Source organism: Dermacentor variabilis, unplaced genomic scaffold, assembly GCF_050947875.1.
Source record: "Dermacentor variabilis isolate Ectoservices unplaced genomic scaffold, ASM5094787v1 scaffold_12, whole genome shotgun sequence".
Classification (NCBI taxonomy): domain Eukaryota; kingdom Metazoa; phylum Arthropoda; class Arachnida; order Ixodida; family Ixodidae; genus Dermacentor; species Dermacentor variabilis.
In genome coordinates this window covers 52,391,025-52,417,468 of record NW_027460280.1, presented here as the reverse complement: position 1 = coordinate 52,417,468, position 26,444 = coordinate 52,391,025, and the positions used below count along the sequence as shown (strand labels likewise).

Genomic DNA, 26,444 nt, shown 5'->3' with positions numbered 1-26,444 from the left:
CAGAGTTTAAATAAATTAACATAATAAATTTATATTATAAAAGAACTCTATTCCTGATAAAAGAACACCACCTGAGGCTTATCCTAGACCTACCTGCATTGCAGGTACGTCAAGACGAAGGCCGTGTTTTGAAAGTTGCTTCGTGAACATCTATGGTGAACATCATATGCGATCTAGCGCACATTCAGCACCATGTTCAGCACGGTGTTATGTTCTAGCCACACTCATAACGGTGTGTTCAGCTCGGTTCAGCTCTTCAGCACTCTTCAGCCTTCCATGGCCTTCCGTTGAAATCCACTGAAAGCCGAGCCGGTGGTCATGCGGTGGTTACTCTGTATGATAGCATATGATGGGGTCCGGTGTTCTGTAAGGGTCGCGTGTGTAGAGGCACCGTAGTAACCACCGTGGTAGTAACAGTAGTGCTGTAGTATTACATCAGCAGGCCGTACCCGCATGTACCCGGCTGCAGGAGGTATGAGATGATCATAATTATGTATTTCTGGCTTTATGGCCGGACTATTTGGTCAATTCCGTGGTTTGAACTCCCCGATTTCCCTTCGGATGACTAGGTTCAATTATTATTATGTAGCCGAGGTGCCTCTGCGTTAGATTAGCCCTTGCGCCTTATACGGTGGTGCTCATTGTGTGCTTGTACTGTCATCCGTTATGCACAGCGTTCGCACGCGGTGTACATATGTGCACGTTACTTTCATAAAATTCTAGTGAAGTGGCACATTCTTCCAAGTGGGATACACGGCCCACCATGTTTCTACGTCCCAGCCATATGTTTTGTGTACTTGCGTGCTTGTTAATCGACCATGTACTCGATTATGCGAATCGGTACGGCAATAGCAGCACTAGAGAGACTGACATAAGACATTCTAAGCGGGCCCCGGACGAGTCGTCAAGCTCTGTGTGGTGTCGTGGCCCTAACCATACCGTGAGAACATGCATTTTCAGGAACTTGTACTACCGAGGAGACACCGGAGATTTCGTTTTTCTTCACGGCCCGGAAACGACTATTCTTGGTGACCTAAACGGAAGAAACGATCCAGCGCTTACCGATTTGTCGTCTGTAAGCGGTCACGGAGCGTTTTACTTCAATTTCGTGGACATGCCAGTGTCGAAGTTTTCACCGCTCCATGTTGTGGATGTTCGCAGTGACACATTTGTGGCCAGTCGTTTCAACCCAGACAACCTGATGCATGTGTTTCACGATGACCTCATTCCAATATTTTCAAGTGTTCGAGAGATACGTAGTTGCAGCAATAGTGAAGAGATACTGCACTGCCTAGACAACATTACGCTGTTCCTGGTTGATGAAAGACGAAAGGGACCTTACTGGCAGCTGTACAAAGCACTTGTTAGAAATCAAAAGATATTGTTTAAAAGCGAAATGTCTAAGTGGTATCGCTTTAGAAAGGCTATTGTTGGATTACGAAAGGACAGCACATGGTATCAGTATGGTTTCGTGGTCCCACAAGGCCCTCTAAACACTAACCTAAGGACAGCTGGGGCAGAAGTCAGTCACTTCGTTCATTTTTTCCTTCATGCACTTGATGTGCCACTGACATCAAAGATGCACAGAAGTCATGCACTCATAATATCAAGAACCAAAACTAGGCTAATTACAAACCTAGGTGAGCTAGTGCACATGGTGCAGCTGCACACTAAGCTTACACCTGTAGTCATTGATCTTGAAAGTATATCTATGCAGGATGTAGTAATATTGCTGAGGGACACACAACTTTTGATAAGCATGCATGGCTCAGCATTGATATTGTCAATGTTCTTGCAGCCAGGATCAGCAGTGTTGGAAATGTTTCCATATGGCGTTAATCCTGACAACTACACTCCATACAAAACCCTTGCAAATTTTCCATCAATTAATATTGCCTATGCAGCATGGAGAAATACAAACAAGACCAATGCAGTATTTCACCCCGAGTTTGAACCACATTATGGTGGAATATATCATTTGCCACTGGAAGCCCAACAGCAGATAATCCAAAATGAAGAAGTTCCACCACACCTGTGCTGTGACAATCCGGAGTGGCTTTTCCACATTTATCAGGACACAGCAGTTGACACATCTATTGTGCCACTGCTTGTCAACCTAACTGCTGAACGTGTTCCAGCACACCATAACCTTAAAGAAAACATTTTTCCAGGACCGGTTATGGGACTGGAATGTGAAGTTCAAAAATATTCTGAAGGCAATGCACAGCTGTTAGTTAACTGGCATGAACCATGGAATATAGCATTGGTTAGTTTTGAGCATTGTTACTATGAAGCATGGTTAAAGAATGGTGCAGAGGTTGAAATGATTCATACAAATGTCACAGTTTTTGTCAGAAACATTACTACCAATCCCCTCTATGTATGGGTGAAAGCTGTTTGCGATGGAAAATCTGGTGGCTTTAATGCATTCCCTCCCAGCTGCAAGGACATCACCCATTGACAACATTCACAGTAATTGCATGACAGCACGTGCATGCTATGTAATGAAGTGTTTTCGAATAGTTGGCCAAGCAACACCATGCCGATGGTAAGGTATGTTTGACAGAAAGTAGGTGTCCAAAGTGCAGTCTTCAAAGTTTTTTTTTAATAAATAACAAATAAATGTGGGCTCAGCAGTCCAAGCTTACATTGAAGTTGTTCTGCATTGCTATGCTTCATGATTAAAGGAGTACCAATTTTTTCTTTTAGCCCCTTAACTGCCGATGACGAGTCAACTCGTCATGGTAAAGGTTGCACTACCTTGCAATTTTGACGCATGTAATTAATAGACAATGTCTGTTGCTATTTTTTCTATGAGACCAGTAAAAGTGCTATGGGCATTCCTGGATTTTTCTTTTGTTTATGGCAAAATTGAGCTTTTTTTTTTTAAAGTAAGCACTCAATTTTTCAAAATTTATCGTTGTAGATAAGGGTTTAATGAATAGCTATCGGTTCAGTTGCTAAGGTATGAAATCTAAATCTTTCCAATGTTTTGGGTGTATGCTTTCTCGTGTAGTAGCCCTGCAATTATAAAAAAAATGTGTATCAGGTGAACTCAACATTCCACATTGGCACCTATCGTTACGGCCACTGGGTAGTCATGATGTTCAAATATTTTTCTCATGTGAAAAAATGTGGCACAAATCTTGCTGAAGAAGGTTTAGAAAAGGTGGTCAGCAAGATCACAATAGGAAAAAAACAAAATGAACCCTTCAATTGCTGGCAGTTTAGCCAACTGGCTTTCATCTTAAATACAGCAGTATGCCTTTCAACGCTTGGTCAGCACTTCAGGGAATCCCTGTGCGTGGTACCTCACTGACATTGTGTTAACTTGTAATCTCATCCATTTTCCTTGTATCCAAATGAACGTCTAGAGGGTGAAACATGTCTGCCATTGGCAGGAGGACAGGTGGGGTGTTGCAGTACAACTCTCCAACATACTTTTATCTTTGACACAGCAATTAAAAAAAGAACCAAGTGTCAGTAGGCTTACAATTTATAAATATATATCGGTAGGCATTATTGATCATGCTGGCGCAGAAAAGTGCCAGCTTCTGTATGGTTGCAAAGAACCCTTTTTCGAATGAAATTTTAAGTTTCCTTTAGCATTTTATACTCCTCTCCTACCAGTATGACAGCACTGGTCATCACTTTGTCTGATACTGACTGGAAGCCTGTTTTTGGCGAAACGACTGTAGAAGCCACATACAATGCGTTCATAAAGCTTTTCAATGGCTACTACAGCAGCTGCTTTCCGATGAAATCATTTAAGACGGGAAAACGCACATGAAAGCCTTGGAATAATCTGGAACTGAAGCGTATGATCACAGAAAAGCATAAACTTCATGATTTCTTTTTGAGAATGCGTGACATCAATACTTTGACGACCTTTAAGAAGCTACAGAACCGTTTAAATGCTTTACTGAAGAAAGCTAAAAAGGGATACTATGAGAACCTTTTCCAAACAGGATCGAATTGCCCACCTGATCGTATGTGGAAAATAATTCCGTATTGGGCACAAGTTCAGTGGCCAATAAAGTACACGAAATTGTCATTAATAACAAATCACTGTCGGGGACGGCTCTATTGGAACATTTTAGCGAATATTGTGCGTCGGCAACAATCAGCCATGGTCCTCCCACAGACATCTCATACAGACTGGAACGAAATGCTCGGGAAACGGCATTTTTTCAACCCACAGATTCTTCCGAGGTACATAAAACATTCACTGCATTAAAGAACAGTACAGCCACTGATATCAATAATATCCAGATAACACCCATAAAATGTGATTTACATTATCTGCCCGTGCTTGGTCCATATCTTAAACCTTGCGATTGGTTAAGGGACGTTTCCTGCTGAAATGAAACGAGCCAAAGTGTCTGTTATATTCGAAGGGGGGGGAAGAAACAACATCGAAAACTACAGACCAATATCTGTTTTGCCTATATTTTCCAAGGGCCTTGAAAAGATAATTTTATGTCGACTACATAGATTTTTTTTAATTTTTTTTTGCACGGAATTATGTTTGAATGCCAGCACGGTTTCACAAAGGGCAAGTCGACAGAGTCTGCACTTTTGGTACAAAAAGAAATAATTCTCAAAAACATTGAAGCGCAACACTTAACTCTTGGAACCTTCATTGATTACATCAAAGCATTTGACTCACTCTATCATGACACACATTTAACAAAACTAGAAGAATATGGCATACGAGGTGTCGTTCACTCACTTTTGCAGTCATACCTCTCCGATCAACAGCGGTGCGTAGTTATAGATGGTTCTATGTCATCCTTCTACCCATTACTTAGTGGCGTACCACAGGGAAGCATTTTGTGCCCCTTTTTATTTAATGTATATGTGAATGACATACCTTCTATTGATAAGTGTACAGATTTTGTTTTATACGCAGACGACACTAGCCTCTTTCTTCTGATAATGAGTCAGACTTGTTTTTACACGCCAACAATGTGCTGTCCAAAGTGTTCGAGTGGTCCTTATGTAACAGCCTACAAATCAATGTAAAAATATCTAAGGCCATTGTTTTTGCTGCAAAAAACAAATCTGTGCCATGCGTCGATTTAAAAATAGGTTCCCACTCGCTTGATGTAGTACAGGAACACAAAATTTTGGGTGTTATATTTTCTAGTTACATGATGTGGAACTCGCACATAGACCTTGTTGCAAAAAAATTTCTGCTGCTTTATCTGTGCTATTTAGATGCCGTCATATGTTCCCATCTCATGTAATGTTCCAGCTTTATTATTCCCTTTTTCGGTCGCTTATAAACTCTTGCACCTTAGTATGGGCTACGACTACACAACGTAACATTAACAGGCTGTTACTGCCATTATCCCTCAAGAGAAAAGTGTATAATAGCTGTGTCTTACCAGTACTCACCTACGGGGCAGAAACCTGGAGGCTTACGAAAAGGGTTCTACTCAAATTGAGGACGACGCAACGAGCTATGGAAAGAAGAATGATAGGTGTAACGTTACGGGATAAGAAAAGAGCAGAGTGGGTGAGGGAACAAACGCGAGTTAATGACATCTTAGTTGAAATGAAGAAAAAGAAATGGGCATGGGCAGGACATGTAATGAGGAGGGAAGATAACCGATGGTCATTAAGGGTTACGGACTGGATCCCAAGGGAAGGAGAGCGTAGCAGGGGGCGGCAGAAAGTTAGGTGGGCGGATGAGATTAAGAAGTTTGCAGGGACGGCATGGCCACAATTAGTACATGACCGGGGTTGTTGAAGTATGGGAGAGGCCTTTGCCCTGCAGTGGGAATAACCAGGCTGATGATGATGATGATGATGCTCGAAAAGAGAGCTATTCGTTGTATTCACAATGTTCACCATTTACATCCTACAAAACCGTTATTTCAAGAAAGAATAATAATTAACGTCAAAGCTCTTCACGCATACAGTCTCCTACACCAATTACAATTTTCAGATAAAAAACCATAGAATTCCTAAAAAAATGTGTCAGCCCTCGTAGAACCACCCAGCACCCGTGTAACACAAGGATCGCAAAAATGGATAAGGCACTATTGAACAAATTACTTTATGCAAACCCTGACCTACAACATACCCGCGCAATTATATCAACTGCAGAAGTGCGTAAATGGAGATACACTTCTATCGCGCACGCTATTGCGCGATATCTGTGTCTTTGACAAATTTCACCTGACTGTTTGAAATTTGTAAATTGCTTTGTGTCCATACCTGTTCAGAACGTATTCATCACATGCATATTCATTTCTTGTAAGTTGCATGTGCACATTCTTTACTGTTGCTTAACTTATAATTATTGCTTTTAATAATGTTCATATTTAAAAGTGTAACAGTATGTATTCCCCTGGTGCTTATGTTATTTAGCCGAATTTCAATGCGCTTGTACTGAGTATACATGTATGTAGATGCATTCATGCCCAGGGAAATGGATATATACCATGTGTTCAATTAATGGAGCTACTTAAGAAAGCTTACCGTTTGTATTACGGATGTATGCGATGCTGATGTTTCCTGGTGGTGGCCCCCTGGCCTCGTCAAGCTGTATGTTTACAGCTTTCTTTCCAGGGTGGCCTTCAACACTGTACTTTGTGCATGTTGTAAATAAACTTGACTAAAATTGCCTAATGTGCATGCTAGGACTTGTCACATGCACATTCCATGATAGTGGGGACCATACCAACATGTTCCACATCTTGCAGCAGACTAGTTCCATACATGGGAAAACTTACCTAGTTGTTTATGGTTTGTGAAATTCACTACATGGTGAGCTAATAACATGAAGCTGCCTACCCCTACAAATCAAGAAACCATGCGAGGGGCATGTGCACCTTTTAGTGTAGCATAAAAGAACAGGGCAAATGTGTGCAATGCCTTCATCTTCGAAGGAAATGCGGACATGCCCAAATACTACATCAGGCACAGGGTTGCCAAACCCACCTTTACAATCACTGGCAGTGTAAAGCAGTGCTGCATATAGAAGTTGCCGATAAGCAGCGAAAGTGTAAGCAATGTGGCAAATAATTTGGGTAAATGAAACTGTACTTTCAATGGCATTTAACCATTTCATGAGTACTAATCTCAATTTTAAGATAGCACTCTACCCATAACATTTTGTTTCGCACACAATGCCATGCAGCCTGGGTCTTGACAGCAAGCGTTGTGCCACCATTGCTGGCATAAAATTAGAGGAGAAAGCTGATGAAAAGATGATTGTGTAGAGATGTAGATTGTGTAGAGTTCCTTAGGAGGTGCAACGGTGAAAGGTTCGGATAAACGAAACGAAAATGCCAGATAAACGAAATGAGGCTACTAACGTTGGTTCGCCATTACATAGGAGCAATGTTAACAAACTTCGTTTAAGTGGAATAATTCTTTTTGTAAACTCTGGCTAAATGTAACTGGAAACGAAAGTGTACCGACCGCATCAGCAGTCATACTTCATATGTAGTAGGAGTAGGTCGACATATCCTATGGTCATGCAAAATAGTTATGAAAATCCAATGCATCAGCCAGCTGCGCTGTTGTGGCATTAGCAGCTGCTCGGCGGCGTTCACGTGGCCTATTTTCTTGTGTTCCTAGGCATATCGTAATGGCGACAGTCAAAAAGCAAGAACACATGAACAAATGTCTTGCGCAAAATAAACTGTGCTATTTCAAGCAGAAGAGTACAATAACATTTTTTTTTTTCCATCGCAGTGAAATTGAAGCACTCAACGCTTTTGAAAGCAAACAATTTTTCATGATTTTTGCTTCCTTTACATAAACTTCTAAATAACTGAAATATTCTTTCTGTGCCTTCCCATTCTGTTTAATTGGAGTCTGCTGGATGTATACTACACAGAAAAAAATGTGGAGGACGCTTAAGCTGCACCTTCAAGAGTGGAATGCAATAGCATTCAAAGATCCCAGACTGCTTCTCGTGCTTCCCAGCAACTGGAGCGTATGTAACCATAATGTTCACTGGGAAACGCTGGCTGCAAACGCTATGCACGAAGGCTTTGGGGTAGAAACGCGGACTCTTGCGCGGGCCGCGATGCAGCGGAGGTGAGCACGATCTGGAGGTATTGCAAGGAATTGTGCGCGCCGCTCCGTGGCTCCCCCCTGAGATACACGCGTGCTGGCGTGCGCCGTGGCCAGTCTATGAATGGCAGAAACGCAAAAAAGGGGCTTATTCGAGTTTTCGCATAACAGAATTACGTTTTCTTGTAGTCAAATTACAATCAGACGCTATCATGTTTGTAGGTTGTAAGCTGTACTTTACGATTTTCTTACGTATTCTAGCTTGAGAAATTCAATCAGTTCAATAACTTCCTTGCGCCACATGGAGGGCCTGGGTATGGGTGGTTCGAAAACCTTTTTTGCCGAAATGACGTCGAACACTGGATTTTCTGTGGCACAGGGCTCTTAATGCTCTCTTAATGAGTTTGACGAAACTCCTCTCCACCTTGCGGGTTTCCGCAGAACTATTACGTCAAACCCTTGCCTTTGCTTCCGAGTTGTGGATAAATTCGACTTCGCCTGCCATCTGCTAGTTGCCTGGCTAGCTCAGATGGTAGAGCGGCTGCCCTGGGAAGGCGGTGGTCCCGGTTCGAGTCCCGGACCAGGACGAATTTTTCCTCAAGTGTGAAGCTTTTCTTTCGAGGAAACCATATGGGTTTCCTTTGTAGCACTTAGCTACACCTGGGTGGATGTCTCATTTTTCCTTTAATAATTACTCCTCTCCACCTTGAGGGTTTCCGCAGAACTATTATGTTAAATCTCATAACATCAGTTCAAACCAGTTCGAAATGCTTAACTAAATCATAAATCAGTTCGAATTTGCTTAACTGTTGTTTAACTTCAGTGTTGACCTGTAACTTTTTTTTCTGAACCAGACTGAAAACTATAACAAATAAAATTTAGTTTAGCTTACCACTATATTACATTGTTACCGAGCATAATATCAACACAGGGACGTTGTGCACCTTGGCAATGCAAACTCTTTATAAAAGAAACAACTGTGGCAGTGAGAGGGTAGCCGGATGTCTTTACCAGCGACCACCCTTTTTCTTCTTTTTCTTTTGTGCGGGCAAAGGTCTTTGTTGTCTGGGGCCTTGCTGCGATGGCTGCTGTCCTCCTGGTGACGACTGTGCTGCAGATGCAGCAGGGCTTGGCAGGGGTGTTGTTTTCTGGGTCATGTCCCTAGCAAACAAAAAAGCAAGGCCACTGCTAGAGTGAAAAGAAGCTATGCAGTGACAGTACATCAACCAAAAGTAACAGGTGCAGATTCCACGTGAACACTGCTTGGAAGTGGTGCGTGCAATGACTGCTTTAACTAGCACATCTTTGTTCCGATTCACTTGAACAGACCACCAGAAATTCACCATGACACTTGCGATGTGTGGCTGTGCACTTTTATAAAAATAGAATATTGCACCACAAAAAAAAAGCTGGGGCCATATTCTTGACTGATTACTCAAAGAGATATTTTAACTTTCATGTGGCATTATGTCCATTTTGATGCTGACTGGCTGGCTTTTTGCAAAGCACTGTCACTTGGTGATTGAGTACTCTATTTTAATAAGCACCCATTTAAAGAAAATTAAACCCACACATACTACCGTACAGTGTTTATGTAAGGACTGCACCCATAAATTTGCGTCGATATATTTAACAAAATGTATTTAGGAAATAATGCTTGTATAAGCTACATCCACTTCTAAATATCATGTACCTTTGTCAGTTGTGGCTGCAGCCCCTGCTTTGCACTCTCTAGGTACAGTATGGTGCAATACATAGAAATGCATCATGTGGCTTATCTGGCTCATCTTTATAGTCTGTTTACTTCTGTAACAGTTGATAGGTAGCAGAAAGCTAATGGCTGAAAACATTGTCATTGTCCAAAATTTGCGTCCTTGCATCCCATGGCTTTTCCTATTGTACTTTCCAACATATGTATACTCGGTCGTGCAATGTACACCGCTCTTCGTAGGCAGCACTTGCACTCTGGGCATATGCGCACCAGACGTCCACACTTCACACACAGGTTCATGCATTAAGCTTTCTCTGCACCCACGCAAAAGTCCCATGCCAATGCAATTAACTCTAACGTTTAGTTCTTATTTCACGTATGCAGCCCAAGTGGTATACTCACCCTTCGGATGTTGACCCAACTGCTCCTTGCGTACCCTTACCTGAAAAAGAACATTTTCAAATAACCAAACAGTGTAACATGGCAAGTTAGTACACGTAAAATGCATAATTACAGTTTGTTTCAACAAATTATGCCAACATTTTCACAATTTTGCAAACTTCTGAACTTTCAAACCCATTAATACCAGCAATTAATATGATGTGCACCACTTATTTTTTCACACACTTCCTGCAATCCAGGCTTTGCAATACACTTGTGGACTTGTGTTTTATTTCCATATTCTTCATCACTTTGTAACACATGCCTACAGCTCAGCTAAATTGTACAGCATATATCACTGTTTCACCTACATAAAAAGGACTGACAAATCTTTCCGGAATTCCCTACTATTCAATGATGAGATTCTCGCATGGAGGCATGGCAAGACCAGTCAACCAGTGATAAATTTCCTTTCTCATCCTGAGCTTCCATGCAGAACAAAAGCTGCCCCTTTTAATCACAGGCTCTACTAAGATAGCTTTCGTTCTGAATAGTGGAAGGGGATAAGAAGTTTCTGCTTATAAATAGCATCTCCTGCAAAGGGAATGTACCTTCAGGCCACAACATCTGGCACAGAAGTGTGCTGCATACTAAGAAACGTTTCATGCATACAATTGGTAACAGTGCTGCTGAAGAGTGTATCTTCTGGTACAACAATGGCTGAAGCTAATCATTTCGTTCATATTGTGAATGCCAAGTGTGGACTTTTATCACTTTCACATGTACTACATAGTCATCATCATTGCTCGTCGTCAGCTTCATTTGTGTGGCCGTGCGTATTATGTAACAGTCGGCCTGTCTCTCAAGTGCTAAAGGTGCTTCACTCTTTCACCACTTCAGTCCTTTTTTGTGAAATGGCAGAGCAATGCACAAAACAAAAAACAGAATGCCAAGAAGCAATGCACATTTCTTAATAAGTACGGTAGAACTTTACGATTCGGATTCCACGGGAACGAAAAAAATTTAAAGTTAACTGAATGTTGAATTATCGAGGGTATCAAAAAATAAATGCTCACTGCATCAACACACTTTTATTTAATGTATTAATCAGCAAATCCTATTTCTATTTTGCACCAAAGCAGTGCGGAAGCTTCAATTCTCATCATCTCATGACTGATCAGCACTCGCGGCAACTGCCCTGCAACTTAATTCCTTCACAGCGTGGCTGCCGGCGCAAGACTCGTCGTCTTCATGCAAGACGCGTCTTTCACTACCGCATGCTGTTAAGAACGGCCAGCTGCAGTGCAAGTTTGCCAGCCATTTACGCCAGCGGTGGCAACCTCATCTTGGAAAGCCTCGCCAACCTCTAGCCACGGCGTGACTAAGTCAACTTTGTGTCGGGAACAATACGCGCATCCTCCACTCTCCGTTGCTTCAGCTAGGATGCGTTTGACAAAGCAGGCTTTGTGCTGAAACCGCCAATGTTACGCTCTAGCCTCATCGCCGTTGTGACTGAAGGAGTTCGACAAAGCAGGCTTTGTGCGCAACACGACAACGCGGACCTGATCTGCTACGGGTGGGGGAGTTGCCGCGGGAAAGCCGACGAAGGCTCCTTCCCACACGCCGACCAAGACGCAAGACAATGTGCTACCCGGGCGCGCTACCTGGGGCGGCTCTGAGTTCTACGAAATTCGTGTGGTGTCGGTTTCGGACCGGGAACACGTGTGTTCCCGGTCCGAAACGTGTGTGTGCGTGTGTGTGTAAGCCGTCCCGGGGAGAGGCGGCATGTTTATAATGACTGGGCGAACGTTTCCGTCCCCTTGAAATCAAGGGGGGACCAAGTGCTTATAAGCAGCGAGTGTCGGCTGCTAGAGGGTGCTCGTTGTCGTGCTCGAAATGTACTCGTGAGCTGTGTGCTCGTAAGCCGTTTGCTGTATGCTCGTCTTGCGTGCTCCATTTGGGAGTCACGCTAGACTGTCGATGTATCTCATGTTCAACTGTAAATAACATGTAAATAAATCCTGCTCTCCTAAGTCCCGATGAAGAGTCAAGCTCCTTCCTACAGCTACGACTGCCAAATCTTACATCTGAATGGCAGCGGTGAGATCGGCCTACAGCTCGTAGATCGTCCAACAACTCTAACAAATGGTGGCAGCGGCGAGATCGTCCGACGAACCTTGCAATGCACACCCAGTTATTTTTTTCAGCTGTGAGCTGGTTGCCAACAGATCGCCCATCCATCGCAATGTAGCCACAATGTTCCTGTAGACAGCTTCCATTGGCGACTATGACAATTCAGACTCCGCTGCTTCGTTTCGGTTGGATGCTAGTGCCACTGATGCACTTTTGAGTGGCACATTTGCAGCATGTCTCGCTCGCAGCGCTCCAAGGATTGCCCGAATTAACCGGTATGCGGTCAAATATGTCCAAATTACATGAATTTGGTTCTAATAATGCACACACCAGCCAGGACCAGAGGATGGGCCCGAATTATCCAATTTTCCAAATTCACAAACATATAATTAACGAGGTTTTACTGTGGATATAATTTCGTGGCTAACATCAACCAAATGTTTTTAAAAATAATAAAAACAGCCTTTTAAGCTCTGGAAACCAAGTGTGGGTTGCTGGTAGTCTGTGGAATGAGCTGCCGGTATATTTCGTGTTTTACTTAACAAATTGGTAATGGTTAATCACATAACTGTTTATTGTTAATTTGCAGAGAGTGTGTGATTCCTAGCTTTTGAACACGTTGCACAAGCTATTTCTAAAATTAAATTCTGTAGTTTAATATTCGGCTCGAAGTTGCACAAAGGGCTAAAAAAGATGCAGCAGTGGTCTCCAGATAAATTTTGATTGCCTGAGGTTCTTTACCCAAAGCACTGATTTTTGCATTCTGCTCCCATTAGAATGCAACTGTGATAGAGAGAGAGAAAAAAGAAACTTACGAAAAGGCAACATGTCGCAAACAAATGAAATTGACGTTTTCAAATGCATTTTATAACCTAGTAGTATTGATTAAGTGACCATGAGGTGCACAGAAAAAGCTTACAATTACCAATTACCTAATTAAAAACAGCATAATAAGTACCAGCAGAAACCCTAAATGAATGCTAACGACACACAGTTGGTTTCATGCATATAAAATGCTAAGCTCTATTAAAAAATGTTCTATTAAAAACAAAACAAAAACAGGGCTAGTAAATGCAAGCTGGACTACCTTGTATATGAATGCATAGTATCTTTCATACAAAGTTTAAGGTTCTTTTGTTTCTTTTCTTGAAAAGATTGTATTTCTTTTTACAGAAGGATCTGAGATATAAAAACTTGGGCAACATGTCGCAATATGGGACAGTAAGAATAGAGGTGAAGCCCAAAAAAGCACTCTCTTACCAATGGCACTGCTGGCTGCTCTCCTATCCTTGCGCTTCTTGAAGGTGGAACGCTCACGCCGTGGAAGCCAACGCTCAGGGTCCGGGTCAACATTTGGATCATAATTCTTGGGCAGCTTGCCTGCAAGGCACAAGGCATTCCTTGAAACACCCAAAGTTCATCAACCATTCTGTGTCAGAAATTACAACTTGTAACACTACAAGTGCACTGTTCGTTATACTTGCCTAGGTCACAATTTCCTTGATATAAAGTTTGCTGCTGCACCAAAAAAAGTAAAAGATATGCCTAGTCACAAGATGCAATGCTTGTTCCATATAAAGTTGCTTTCATTATCATGCAAGACATAACTGGCTGAAATATCGTGGTACGGAAGCTGAACGCATGGATTCAGGAAGGGTACGTCAACCACTACTCAACTAATTACGACGGTCATTGACTTTTTCAGCGTACTGGATAACTCGGGACAGATCGACATTCTTTTTCTGGATATGGCGAAAGCCTTTGACAAGGTACCGCATTCAAAAATTCTTTATAAATTGCAGTTGTTTGGTCTTCCGCTGTATCTTGTACAATGGGTCAGAGCATACTTAAGTGGTAGAAAACAGTCCGTTGATGAGAATGGCACCCTTTCTGAATCACTTGCTGTTACTTCTGATGTTCCTCAAGGTAGTGTGTAAGGGCTTTTGCTGTTTTTAATATGTATAAATGATTTAGTAAATGTAATTCCACGGTCAGTGTCAATAAGATTGTTCGCAGATGACTGTGTTGTATACAAAAATATAGCATCAATAGAAGACCATCAATTGCTCCAAGAATCTTTGCTTAAAATATGTAACTGGTGTGAAGAATGGAATATGGATTTAAACATTGATAAGAGTGTGCTTCTTCGAATTACATGAAAAAGAAATGTTAGCTATTACCAATATTGCCTCCACAACAGTCACATTAGCGAGGTCTCACAATATAAATATCTAGGAATAACTATTAACAACCGATTAACCTGGGGCACTCATATCTCAGAGATCTGTTCAACTTCATTCTCGAAGCTCTGTTTCTTGAGACAAAAATTAAAACGTACTCCTAGCCATACTAAGCTCTTCGCTTATAAAACTTTCATCAGGTCCAAACTTGAATACTCCTTCGTAATTTGGGACCCCCACACGAAGAAAGACATCTATCAATTAGAGCTCGTTCAGAGAAAGGCAGTAAGTTTCATTTTTCATAAATACAGAAGGTCAGACTCCCCAACACGGCTTATGAAGGACAATAATATCCCGTTGCTTAGTACACATAGAAAACTGAACCGCATTTCTTTCCTTCATAAAATTTTGGCAGGAAAGCTTAGCATTGCTCCCCCCCGCCCCCGCCCCCCATTTCCTCAAGCACTCCACTACTCGAAGAACCCGCCATTATAGCGAACACTTATTACATCCTATATTTGCTAAAACAAACTCATTTAAGCACAGTTTCTTCCCTCAAACAATAGCTGATTGGAACGCACTTCCTGAATCGGTTTTTCGCTCTCCTGACGTGGAACAGGCAATTCAAACTTTGTTTCTTCAGTAGAAAGGAAACAATTTTTTTATGAGAAATTTCAATGTTCATTGCTTTCGTTTCTGCTCTGTCATCTTTCAATTTTTTATTTAGTTGTATGTCACATGCAATGTAATTTTTTTATTCTTTTTTTTGCATGTTCGTGCGGTTATTATCTGTGTTTTCATGCCCCTCCTGCTTGGGCCAATCTGGCCTGCAGTATTGTGAAATAAAAAAAAACAACACTGCAACTCGCATAAGCGAGTGAACCAGCGAAGGTCAAAACAGGGTTTGGTATTTTCTTACATGTTCGTACTTTGAATGTTACTGCCAATGTTTTGTTCTTACACTACTTGTACTTTTTGTTATAACCCCTTAGGGGCTACTTAGTTTTTTTTTTTTTTTTGTACCATAATGGCTGACTTTGTTGATGTGGTATGCTTCAATAACATGGTTCAAACATCTACTGTCTACTGCTATCTTTGTCATAAAGAAAAAAAAAACCACCAACGTCCTCTACATACAGGAAATTGCTAGAAAAGTGGCTAAATACCCATGACAAGGTGAGTATGACAAGCTGAGATCCGTCAAGGAGTTAAAGCAATGCTGCCTCTTAGTCATTCATACCATGATGTACGATGATGCCACTTATTACGGCTGTAGTTCAGCAAGCACACTACCTTGCCAAATTAGGGAAACTGATTTCCAAAATCACAACATTGACTAACAAAATGTGCATTATTAGTGGTATTAAACTCCTCATATTATTAAAAAAGTATTGAAAAGTATTAAAATCCTCATAGACAATATATACAGGCCAAATTAAATGGGTACATTTCTAAAACTGTTGATTCAGTATTGTCTTGCGTTTTATCTGGTCCAGAGCTGAGAAAAGTAAGACACAAATGGCAACTATGCTAAGTGGCAGTACACAATTCCTGAAGTGCTTACAGAGCCGGTTTATATCCATTACAAGGTGGTCACATCATATTCTACATCAATCACAAGAAAAGCTCTGCTTCTTCCAGAGCACGAATGTATGCTTAGCAAAGCAAAGGCTGCATAATTTAAGGAATGTTTCTCATAATGATGTATTATGTTAAACTTAGAGTATCCACTTAGTATAACTACAATATTACCTTCAGTTTTGTCATTCTTTCATAAAAAAAAGACATTTAAAAAAATGTTTTTCTTGCCTTAGAAAATTTCAACTTTATATCACAAAAGAAAGTCAAAGTAAACCACATTTGAACAAAATTGTGCACCTAAAGACATCCTTCGATATCACGGAACACAAACTGTTTCCCGAAAGATGATTGTTTGCAAAAGAGAAAAAAAAAGATGAACTTGGACTTTACTGCAACTACACACCTCAGAAGCAGTTCTTAACATTCACACACTTTTTAGCAAGCTCTGTTCATGTTCGACCACAACATCCACAATCCAGACAGAGACAAGAATCATCCTCGAAATACAGGCAAACCAACATGCTTGGTCAATTCCACTTTAAAAATCACATTTACAGGATGCTTGCTCCAGTACAGACATGTCCCCAGCAACTAAATAAATGAACAACATACGAGTTTTCTGCTGTTCACGAGTAAATTAAACTTTGGAAACAATGTGTATGCTTGCTGGAAAATACAAAACTACTATAATCTAAAAGTGTGTTCCTGGAACCAAAATCAAGCCCATTGGGCTCCCTCCTTCTTCTCCCTCATTGCATAGTGAGAACCCGGAATGTGGATGTCTTTATGCCATGAGGTAGCATACGAGGGTTAATTCGCCAGTTGCCTGCTCCTTAGCTCACTTAAGTGTGCGAATATTCGAAAATTATGAATAACAAATTGGATAGTATCCTATTCGATTTGGTTTTCAAATCAAATAGGCACTATTCATAGATACGAGTACTTTTTGAGTACCCAAACGTCAATTCCACCCAAATAAGCATAAAAGTGGAGAGAAAGTACTGCAAATTTTCACCCTCACGGGCACAGTGAAGACATAAAACAGGAGAGCTTGCATAGTAGAGCAGGCAACATCACTTAGGTGGCCATACTTCACAGGCTGTACAGCAATCATTCACACTCTCTGAAGAGCCATGCATATGTGAAGGAACTACTTGTTTACTCCTAATGCTCCCTTTGTGATTTTATTAAGAACTCTTCATGACGTACTATGTAATCGCAGAAACTTGCTAACTTTCAGAATACTGGCATGTGAACATCGCATAATATTAATTGCGATAAGATGTACTCATTATTCGAAAACTATTCGAAAAGTATTCAACATTCAATTTATTCGTTTCTGGAACTATACGATTCAAAATCGATTCGGTCTCAAATATCGCTATTTGCACACCCCTACCTATATACTATCCGACAACTGCGAGGAAAAAAAAAGGCTGTTCAACATCCACCCATTTTGGCCTTGAGTGGCGCAGGCTAACACTTCTACGGCTAATCTTTTACACATACTATACAAATGCATACGCAAAAAAAGTGAATGGGAGGATGGCGCCATAGTCGCCTAATTGGTGAAGTACTGCACACATGATGTGGAGGATGTGGGTTCAGCTGCTACCTGCAGCAAGTTATCTTTTCATTCGACCACTCTTATTTCCCTTTACAGTTGAACCCACTTATTCAAGTGCCAGGAATATCCCATTGTTATAACTGATAATTGTTGCAACTGGGTTGCACAAAAAAGCAGAAGCAACAAACATTCGAATGTTTTATTTAGACCGAAAGAAGCACAGATGAACCCACTTCTATCATGGTAAGATAAACCGCTCACTACAATGTTCCCATGAAGCATTATTTGTTAAAACAATTAAATTTGGCTACTGGGTGTCTGCGCCAAAAAGAAAAGGAATGTGAAATCCACGAAACAAAAAAAATCCGAGGACACCCAAGCACTTTGAGTTGTCGATGCGAAAGCATTAATGTCCAATTGAATGCCACTGAGTAGTCATTTGAGTTACGAACTCCTCACAGGCAAGCGAGGACGTTAAGACACTTGGGGCGTTTTGATTTCGCCTTACCGAAGTGCAGTTAGAATGCAGGCGCGAGCTTGCGCGGACAAGAAACGCTCTGATACAGGTTTCCGAGAGCAAGAGTGAGGGCGACCTTGCGTCGCGGCAATGCTTTCTCCCCTTACGCAACACCTGGTGCGCTGGTGTTCTGTTTCACCTGCTCTGCTCCATTGAGGCGCGCTCGTGCCGTCGTGTCACAGCCAATGGGAACTTAGGCTGCTACAGACGCCGGATGCCGGCTTTTTCACTCAATGAGCTATTTCACGCTTTGACACACACAAAAAATTCACCAATGATTATGACACTTACTGAAGCGAAATTTGAGCGCAGCTCTATATGTTTTCATTTCACTATATATTGACTGGCATGGACAATCTGTCTCGTGCAGCACATTCCAAATGGAGTGAAGTCTGGAACCTATGCCTAGCTAAATGGGACATCCCGAGAGGCAGCGCGTGGTTGACACATGGGTGCAATTCACAGCAGCCATCGCAGACAGACCTCCGCTCATGCAGCGCTTTGTTTCCATACATACGACACATGCTATTCTGGCACCATGTCGCAACCATCGCCAGTGCACAGCCCATCTTGCACGGCACTGCGCTTTTCTTGTCACGCTTTCGTTCCACCAATGACGAGAGCAGCCCTTTGTCGCAGGGAAGTTGTGCCACCAGTGTCAGCGGCGACAACATGCAAAGGAGCGTCACATCGAGCCTTACTCGTAGCCGCTCGCCATTGCCCCTTGCAAGATCAGTGATCGACGTCACAAATGCCAGTACCACAGACCGACCTCAGCAGCAGATGCCAAGGACGAGTGTAGCCCTCCCCACTTCACAGCACCCTGTCCCTCGGAAGTTCAGATGAGATTGCCCAAGCGGCTGCGGATGCTGTGGCCACCAGTAACTCAACATATGCACAGGCCATCTCCCCTTTGCTCCTCCTCCGCTCAATGGTTCCGCTGCACCCCACCTCCTGCGCTTTTCTCCTCTCTTCGCTATGCCCTTTCTTTCATCTACTGCTAGGCTCAGCGTTCGCTTTCACTCTTTGCAGCGCTCGTTCACTCGGTTAAGCTGCCGCCACTGATGCTTGCCACAGGGATGGGCTATTAAGAGCTGCGCTCTAAAATGCCAACCCCTTTGCCACACCCACCTTTGTGCTGCAGAGTCACCCCACATGGCACACCTTAGTCTCCCTTCTCCGGTGTCCCTTCCACCCAATACTATCTAGAAAAAGTTAAGGCTGCAGCCCTGCCTGAAGTATGCGACCCTATGCCATCGACTGGATGCGATCCATGGAATGAGTCTCTCCCTGGCCATCACACTTGTCCACGGGTGTGCCGGCACGCAAGCAATGTTTTTGCATGCCATCACAATTGTGGCTCTATTGTTATGGCTCATCAAACACTGCACACAGTAGCTTTTATTGAATGCTGTATGTGATGAAACATGCCTGCAGTCGCTGCCCACCTTATTTGAGTCAAGTCGCTAGTTGGATCAAGTTTCTGTGATACCTCGTGCTCTCCAAAGTCATGTCACTGCCTGTCTCCCAACATCATTTGAAAAGTGCCCATATTTTAATAATCGTGCAACATTAACATCGCCACGCCTAACAAGTGTTGTGTTCCTAACTGTCAGGGAAACTACGACCTGGATGCAAAGTGAGCATGTTCAGCTGCCCTCAGGATATATAATCTGTGCAAAAAGTGGATACGCTCTATAGAGCACATCTACTTTTTTGCGCAGATGATTGGACAGATATACTACAAGAAGATTTCACTCTTTCTCAGCACTCCAGGGTGAGTAATTTCAATGCCTTTTTAATCATGGTTGGCCCGAGCGCTTTTTATAATTATGCTGTTTGCAGAAAATATAATTGGTATGTAAGATGGCCTCTAGCAGAAGTATTATTGTGTATCAAGCAGAAATTTGTTACTTACATGCAGGTAACATTTTTTATAGGTTTGCGAGGATCACTTCGCAGCCGAGAACATCATTCAGGAGACATTTTAGATCGCAACATCAAGCAAGCATGCGTCTTACATCAAACAAGCACGGCAACTACACCCTGCAAGTTATTGGTAACTCGGGGAGGTGTTTTGGAAGATTAAATACATCATACCTGTCTTGATCTACGGGGCAGGATACGCTGTCTACGCTAGTTTAAAGGAGCTCAAATGCAAACAATGCAGGGAGGCACTGACAGTGAACAAAGAAACAAGTGTCCACATTACTGAAAGGCACTAAGATCTCGTCAGAGCGCTGGACCAAGGTGGGCTGGTACACCCAACAATGTTCGTTATCAATGCTATAGCTTTGTCTCACATTTCATCTCTCATTAACCACCGCCAAAAAGTAAACATTCCACGCTACAACACCGTCTGCTTTTCATATTCATTTCTTACACTAATGAGCGAAGACTGGAATAACTTACCTGCATCACTTACAAGCGTATCTGACAGCGATAACTTTAAAACAACCCTTCAAAGTCTCATTTTATAAGATTGACAGATTTTACTGCATAATAACTGTTCCTATGCCATATTTCTGTTTTAAGTTATGCCTTGACGTAGTAGTTCTGCCGAAACCCGCAAGGTGGCAAGAAGTAATGAATAAAGGGAAATCAGACATCCACCCGTTCGCAGCAAATGCTACAAAGGAAACCCATACGGGTTCCTCGAAAGAAAAGCCTCATAGTTGAAGAAAAATTCATCCTGGTCCAGGACTCGAACCCGGGACCACCGCCTTTCCGGGGCAGCCGCTCTACCATCTGAGCTAACCAGGCAGCTAGCAGATGGTAGGGCGAAGTCGAATTTGTCGACAACATGAAGCAAAGGCAAGAGTTTGACGTAGTAGTTCTGCGGAAACCCGCAAGGTGGAGAGAAGTAATGAATAAAGGGAAATCAGACATCCACCTGTTCGCAGCAAATGCTACAAAGGTACAAATGCTACAAATGCCCTGCCATCTGCTAGCCGCCTGGTTAGCTCAGATGGTAGAGCGGCTGCCCCGGAAAGGCGGTGGTCCCGGTTCGAGTACCGAACCAGGACGAATTTTTCTTCAACTATGAGGCTTTTCTTTCAAGGAACCCGTATGGGTTTCCTTTGTAGCATTTGCTGCGAACGGGTGGATGTCTGATTTCCCTTTATTCATTACTTCTCTCCACCTTGCGGGTTTCCGCAGAACTACTATGTCAAACTCTTGCCTTTGCTTCGTGTTGTCGACAAATTCGACTTCGCCCTGCCATCTGCTAGCCGCCTGGTTAGCTCAGATGGTAGAGCGGCTGCCCCGGAAAGGCGATGGTCCCGGGTTCGAGTCCCGGACCAGGACGAATTTTTCTTCAACTATGAGGCTTTTCTTTCGAGGAACTTATGGGTTTCCTTTGTAGCATTTGCTGCGAACGAGTGGATGTCTGATTTCGCTTTATTCATAAGTTATGCCTTGTATATTATATGGTGTATGTTTTCTTTTCTGTATGTTAAGCCAGGTATTGTTCTTTCTTTATTTATTTTTCAGTTATACCATGCATCTGTTTTACACTTGCCGTGTTTCTGTTTACCGTTCTTATAATTTTTCAAGCCATGATTGCTATGTTGTTTACAATGTATAAGCTACTTATGTAACACTACTGGTACAATTTTTTTCCCCTTCTTTCTACCTTCTCTTCTCTCTCTCTCTCTCTCTCTCCTACTTTTTTTTATATTAATTATTGACTTCGATGTGTTTGATTTGAACCTTTTCTTTCAAAGTTACATATTTAACAGGGATAGGCAGGCTAGTTGGTAGTCGATATTGGAATGCATCATGTAACCGCGCAACATGTAACCGCGCAAACATTTTGTCTTTGTCCTTTGTTGTTTGCACGGTTACATGATGCATTCCAATTTCAAAGTCTTTTTTTTTATTTTGTATCTATAATTAGGTATGTGTATTTTGCCTCCGTATCTACCTTTGCCCCCTCCCCTCTGCAATGTACAACTGTACCTTGAGGGTATAATTAATAAATAAATAAATAAATAAGTAAATAAAAATAAGTTGTCGTTCAGCTCTTAGAAAGAGCACTTTCTAAATCTGCCCACTAAATGTCAGGTAGCGATGGATGTCACCTTAGAGCTGCTAACCAGCGACAATTCATCTGATTTTGACACCTGTGGTGACAGGCATACAAGTGGTTCACAAACATGTGCTGTGGTGCAGTACAAATGTACTGCTAAAAACTTTTCTTCCCGAATGAATGAAAAAAATTGTGGATGCCACTGCTAAATCCAAGAAAAGAAAGCTCGAAACATTTAAAAAATGCAGCACTGTTAGTAACAAAAAACATGAGCAATAAAAATTTTGCGTCGCATGTGTATACATGTGACATGTGCAATATTTACCCTCGTGAAAGAGCACCTGCTAAAAACGAAAATGGTAATGTCGTCCACACCCTTCCATTGCCCTTTGCATAATTTTGTAGACGAAAGCCTCACAGAAAGTTTGTTCACACCAAGAAATGCAAATAGCATGAATATGCTTCCGGAAGCAAAGTTACTGAAACCGTAAATCCATTTAGTTTCTCCAGCATGGTGCTAAACTTCCAGTGCGCTTTCGTCACCACCTCACTATGTCACGGCAGCAGTGCTGCAGCCTTGACATGACATAGGTAGCGTTTTTCCACCCTTCGGACGTCGGTGAGAGGGTGGAAGAGAGACTAGAGGAGGGCGCGAGATGTCGGAGGGCTTGTAGGGAGACCAGAGAGGGACGCAACAAAGGCATGCCATGCAGGGCGCGCAGCACAATGAAGGATGTAACAAAGGGGGCTCACTTTTTTTTTCCTCAAAATTTTACATTCTTTTTCCCTTCAGAGCGCACACCCAGTAGCCATATTTAATTGCTTTACCAATAACGCGGCATGGGAGCATTGTAGCAAGCGGTTTATTTTACCATGGAACATATACAAAAGTTGACGGTGCATTGGCTCATCATCATCACCAGCCTGGCTACGCCCATAATAATAATATTTGGGGTTTTACGTGCCAAAACCACTTTCTGATTATGAGGCACGCCGTAGTGGAGGACTCCGGAAATTTTGACCACCTGGGGTTCTTTAACGTGCACCTAAATCTAAGCACACGGGTGTTTTCGCATTTCGCCCCCATCGAAATGCGGCCGCCGTGGCCGGGATTCGATCCCGCGACCTCGTGCTCAGCAGCCCAACACCATAGCCACTGAGCAACCACGGCGGGTTGGCTACGCCCACTGCAGGGAAAAGGCCTCTCCCATACTTCTCCAACTACTCCGGTCATGTGCTAATTGTGGCCATGTTGTCCCTGCAGACTTCTTAATCGCATCCGCCCACCTAACTTTCTGCCGCCCCCTGCTACGCTTCACTTCTCTTGGAATCCAGTCCATAACACTTAATGACCATTGGTTATATTCCCTCCTCATTACATGCCCTGCCCATGACCATTTATTTTTCTTGATTTCCACTAAGATGTCATTAACTCGCCTTTATTCGCTCACCCAATCTGCTCTCTTATCCCCCTTAACGTTACACCCATCATTCTTCTTTCCATAGCTCCATAGCTTGTTATATACAATATATTCTTAAAACCGGCATTGTTACAAGTTGGTTCCACTGTATCTTAATATTTCTACATCTCAATCAAGACATAGAAATTAATTTTCTCTAGGTGTTCTCTGGCTTCACTGTCTGTCTTGACTAACATGGGGTTCTCCCCACGGTGGGTGGTGGTGTAAATGCCAGTCACTGCTCCGGGTTTACCACTCGGTTGACTCATCAAAGTTTCAGATTACTTTTTTGCATGCAAGCGTACCTGGCCTACCAGTGAAATCGGCGAAGGTATATTTGAAGCCCCGAGGGAAGCGAGCACCAAAAGAGGAAGGCGCCTGGAGGTGGAGAAGAGAATTGCGTGCAGTGTGCGCTTAGTGATGTGATGATGATTTAACGGCAACCCCTTTGAAACACGGCGGTGACAAATATTCAACTAGCCTGCTTGATTTAATCAGATATGCTATACATGTTGTTGTTTTTTCCCCGCATTATCGGGTGTTCCTTTATCACATCGGGAAATATTAGAACAAAAAGTGATGTAGAAGTTGAGAAAATGGCATTTTCAATTGCGGTGTCAACAAAAGTCGCGTAGTTGGGAGGTGCCATCACACTGTGGAGCATGTGAGTAGTGCAACTTTCCGTTGATGCAACGGCGCCATTTTGGAACCATTGTGAAAAAGAGATCTCAGCTTAAGGTAGCCACAGTGCTGTATTTTGCTGTGCAGAAATAAAAGCAAAAAAAAGAAAAGCAAACAAAAATTAAAAAAAAATCTAGTGATGCGATTCATTACTGCTGCCATGTGGACACACTCGTATTGGCTGACGCAGATTTGAATTACTGCCATGCATTTTACATGCATTTTGACAGCGGCGAGCTGTGCATTTTTATGTCCTGGCAAGGTTTGGCAATAGCTGTAGGATATGTCATTGGCTTGCATTAGTTTTATCAATGCGTCCAAAATGCAAAATTCATCTTAGCCTAAGGCTAAGTAAGCCCACTCTATGTTCAACTGTGTTCATAACAAATTAAAACCCAAGCAGTCCTGAAAGACTACATTTAGAGTACACAAACTACAAGCTTCAAGTAAGAGAGCTAAATAGTCTGCACACTCACCTTTCTTCTTCTTTTTCTTCTTCTTGATGATGTCCTGACCACGGGTGATGGGAGAAGCTTCAGACTTGACTACTTTCTTGACGTAGCGGGCACCCATTGTCCACGACATTGTTTCAAGTGCATCAACATCCACTTGACGAGTGATCTCTTCAGCAGGCGGAAGGTCTGCACTCACCCTGAATACAGTACCTTAAGGAAAACAGTGACAGGCATAGCTCCCTGCAGTGAACAGGAAGCTACAGCTCACCATTTCGACCAGCAGATGGCACATGTAAAAGTAAAGAAAGTGGGTACAGGGCCCCCTGACCAAGCTTGGGCACTGTAAACAGACAAGTGCAGTGCGTAGATTACACAACAACAATCATGTTTGTAAAATAACAAACTGCTGCATAGCGTGAAAAGAGGTGAAATTTCAAACAAAAGCCTTCATGCCCTTTGTCTCGAGGGAGCCCTACCTCTTGCCAGAAAATGAAAATCACACACATAAACGCCTCTGTGTCAGACATGCTATTTGAAATGCCATTCATCATGACATGCAACTCCGGCAAATCATTCAATGCAGCAGTAATGTTGTGTTTAACGTGTTGTTCTATTGCATAACTTAAGGTGTAGAGAACTAATAAAATTTAGAAACTGAATGTCTAGAGCCTTCACTTTCCTCTGCACCGCAGCAAAGAGTAACATACTTCTACATCATCTGCTTGTTCCCGCACTTTTTCACGCAAGCAGCTACAGTCGCCTCTAGTGGCATCAGCTTACCAGTGCTCAGGCAGGTGCCGACAAATAACCATAGAGCACTGGATGGGCTGTGGCACTGCAGCGTGCAGCTGCTGTGATGTGCAGGAAAAAAAAAAGAAGAAAAGAAAAAGAGGTGGGGCCTGTGACGTAAACGTGGTACAGCCTTTAATCTCCCATGTGGAAGAACGCACAGAAGGAACCTCACTTGCAGAGGCTATGCAAGGCAGTGGGAAAGTGCATGCTGTGGGGAACGCAGCTCACCTCTGCACAGCACCATATCATTTTATCATTTCAATTTCTGATATCTCCACTATCAATTAAAAAATTTGAAAGATACTTGCAGCAGAGTGCTCCCTGGACAGCTGTTTACAGCTTCCAGTGTATAAGCAAAATTTTCAATGAGACCTGGTGAAAGGCCCTTTAAGGAAGCACCAGGGGCGTAGCCAGGGGGGGGAGGGTCTTATGGGGCTTCAGTTCCCACCACCTCCCCCTGGAAATTTTGTTGTGCTGTCGTGCACTGATGACCAAAGCACACTGCGAACTCGGGCTCGATTTCATGGCAACGCCCATGCACGTGGAGTCACATAAAGCAAGGAGCCCCATTCGAGCACAAAATTTCAGAGGTGTTTTGATGGCGAGCGGGCTTGTCGCAGCATCTCGCGGAGGCCGCGGAATCTACGGAGCGCATGGAATTCAATTCCAAAACTTTATGGGCATAAAGTTCTCAAACTTTTGATGCGAAAGGTGCATCTACATTTTCAAGGTCGTGCTTTTGATTTTCAATTCCAGAACTTTGTTGGTTTAATGTTCTGATAAACATTTGACACCAAAGGTGCACTGACTTTTCCAAAGTTGTACATCGGACCATACAACAGAGACAAGTTAAATCGACACACTATCAGACAAGTTGGCAAAGCATGCAGCGAGGTCGGATGAGACGAAGCACTGTGGTGGT

At 42.6% G+C, this 26,444-nt stretch overlaps 2 protein-coding genes and 1 long non-coding RNA gene across 3 annotated transcripts in view; 2 read left to right on the top strand and 1 right to left on the bottom strand.

Moving 5' to 3' along the window:
• Positions 1–12: 12 nt before the first annotated feature.
• LOC142566342 (uncharacterized) lies at positions 13–19,955 on the top strand. Its single transcript, XR_012825029.1, has 4 exons — positions 13–472; positions 13,433–14,028; positions 17,684–17,830; positions 19,721–19,955. It is a non-coding gene; the product is annotated as an uncharacterized LOC142566342 (long non-coding RNA).
• LOC142566340 (protein O-linked-mannose beta-1,4-N-acetylglucosaminyltransferase 2-like) lies at positions 463–2,858 on the top strand. The gene has a single exon (XM_075677262.1). The coding sequence runs from the start codon at positions 764–766 to the stop codon at positions 2,459–2,461; it is 1,698 nt and encodes a 565-aa protein (XP_075533377.1). The 5' UTR covers positions 463–763; the 3' UTR covers positions 2,462–2,858.
• Positions 8,980–26,444, bottom strand: part of Srp72 (signal recognition particle 72) — a 45,377-nt gene continuing 27,912 nt past the window's right edge. The window contains exons 14-17 of the mRNA XM_075677260.1: positions 24,752–24,927; positions 13,520–13,639; positions 10,148–10,187; positions 8,980–9,195 (exon numbers count right to left, since the gene is read on the bottom strand). Of these exons, the coding sequence (XP_075533375.1) occupies positions 9,042–9,195; positions 10,148–10,187; positions 13,520–13,639; positions 24,752–24,927 (490 nt within the window). The 3' untranslated portion in view covers positions 8,980–9,041. The remainder of the gene's footprint in view (positions 9,196–10,147; positions 10,188–13,519; positions 13,640–24,751; positions 24,928–26,444) is intronic.